Consider the following 655-nt stretch of genomic DNA (forward strand, 5'->3'; position numbering starts at 1 on the left):
TCCATATCAGCTCAGGGTTTGCATTGATTTAGGTAAGCCCATCAACGAAAATAGTTTATTATTTTGTAGGTGTACGAGTTGGGATATGGTATAATGTCTGGATAACTCCGCAAACGGCAGAAATGTCTGAGAAACTACATGTAGTTCCAATGGAGAACCAACCAATTAGGCCTGATCCTGTGATACTGGCCTTTGACATAGAAACTACAAAGCAGCCTCTTAGGTTTCCAACTGCGGTCTCAGATGTCGTTATGATGATTTCATATGTTATTGATGGGAGTGGATATCTCATTGTTAATAGACAAGTCGTTTCCGAAGATATCCCCGACTTTGAATACTCTCCTAAGCCAGAGTTTCAAGGTCTTTTTCAAATATCAAATGTTCCCGATGAACGTCTGCTACTAGAGAGGTTTATTGCGCACATACAGCAATCGCGTCCCACGATTATTGTTTCATATAATGGCGATTTTTTCGATTGGCCCTTTATCGAGGCTAGATGTGCTGCAAATAATCTAGATTTTTCCGCACTGCTGGGCGTATATAGACACGGCCCTGCAGCATCTTCCGAACAAATATCTGAATTTCAAAATGAAAATGAGGATTCAGCAAAAAAAGGATCGCTTGCCTTTTATTCGAGTTCTTGGGCCACACACAT

General features: G+C 40.9%; 1 protein-coding gene across 1 annotated transcript; it reads left to right on the plus strand.

Moving 5' to 3' along the window:
• Window positions 1-32: 32 nt before the first annotated feature.
• On the plus strand, window positions 33-655 carry DI09_505p10 (DNA polymerase; the record flags this gene model as incomplete). The annotated part of the gene is made up of 1 exon (XM_013381899.1): window positions 33-655. A coding segment is annotated over one exon (623 nt), but the record flags the coding sequence as incomplete, so codon positions are not given.

The sequence above is a fragment of the Mitosporidium daphniae genome (assembly GCF_000760515.2).
Source record: "Mitosporidium daphniae strain UGP3 chromosome Unknown contig-501, whole genome shotgun sequence".
Taxonomy (NCBI): domain Eukaryota; kingdom Fungi; phylum Microsporidia; genus Mitosporidium; species Mitosporidium daphniae.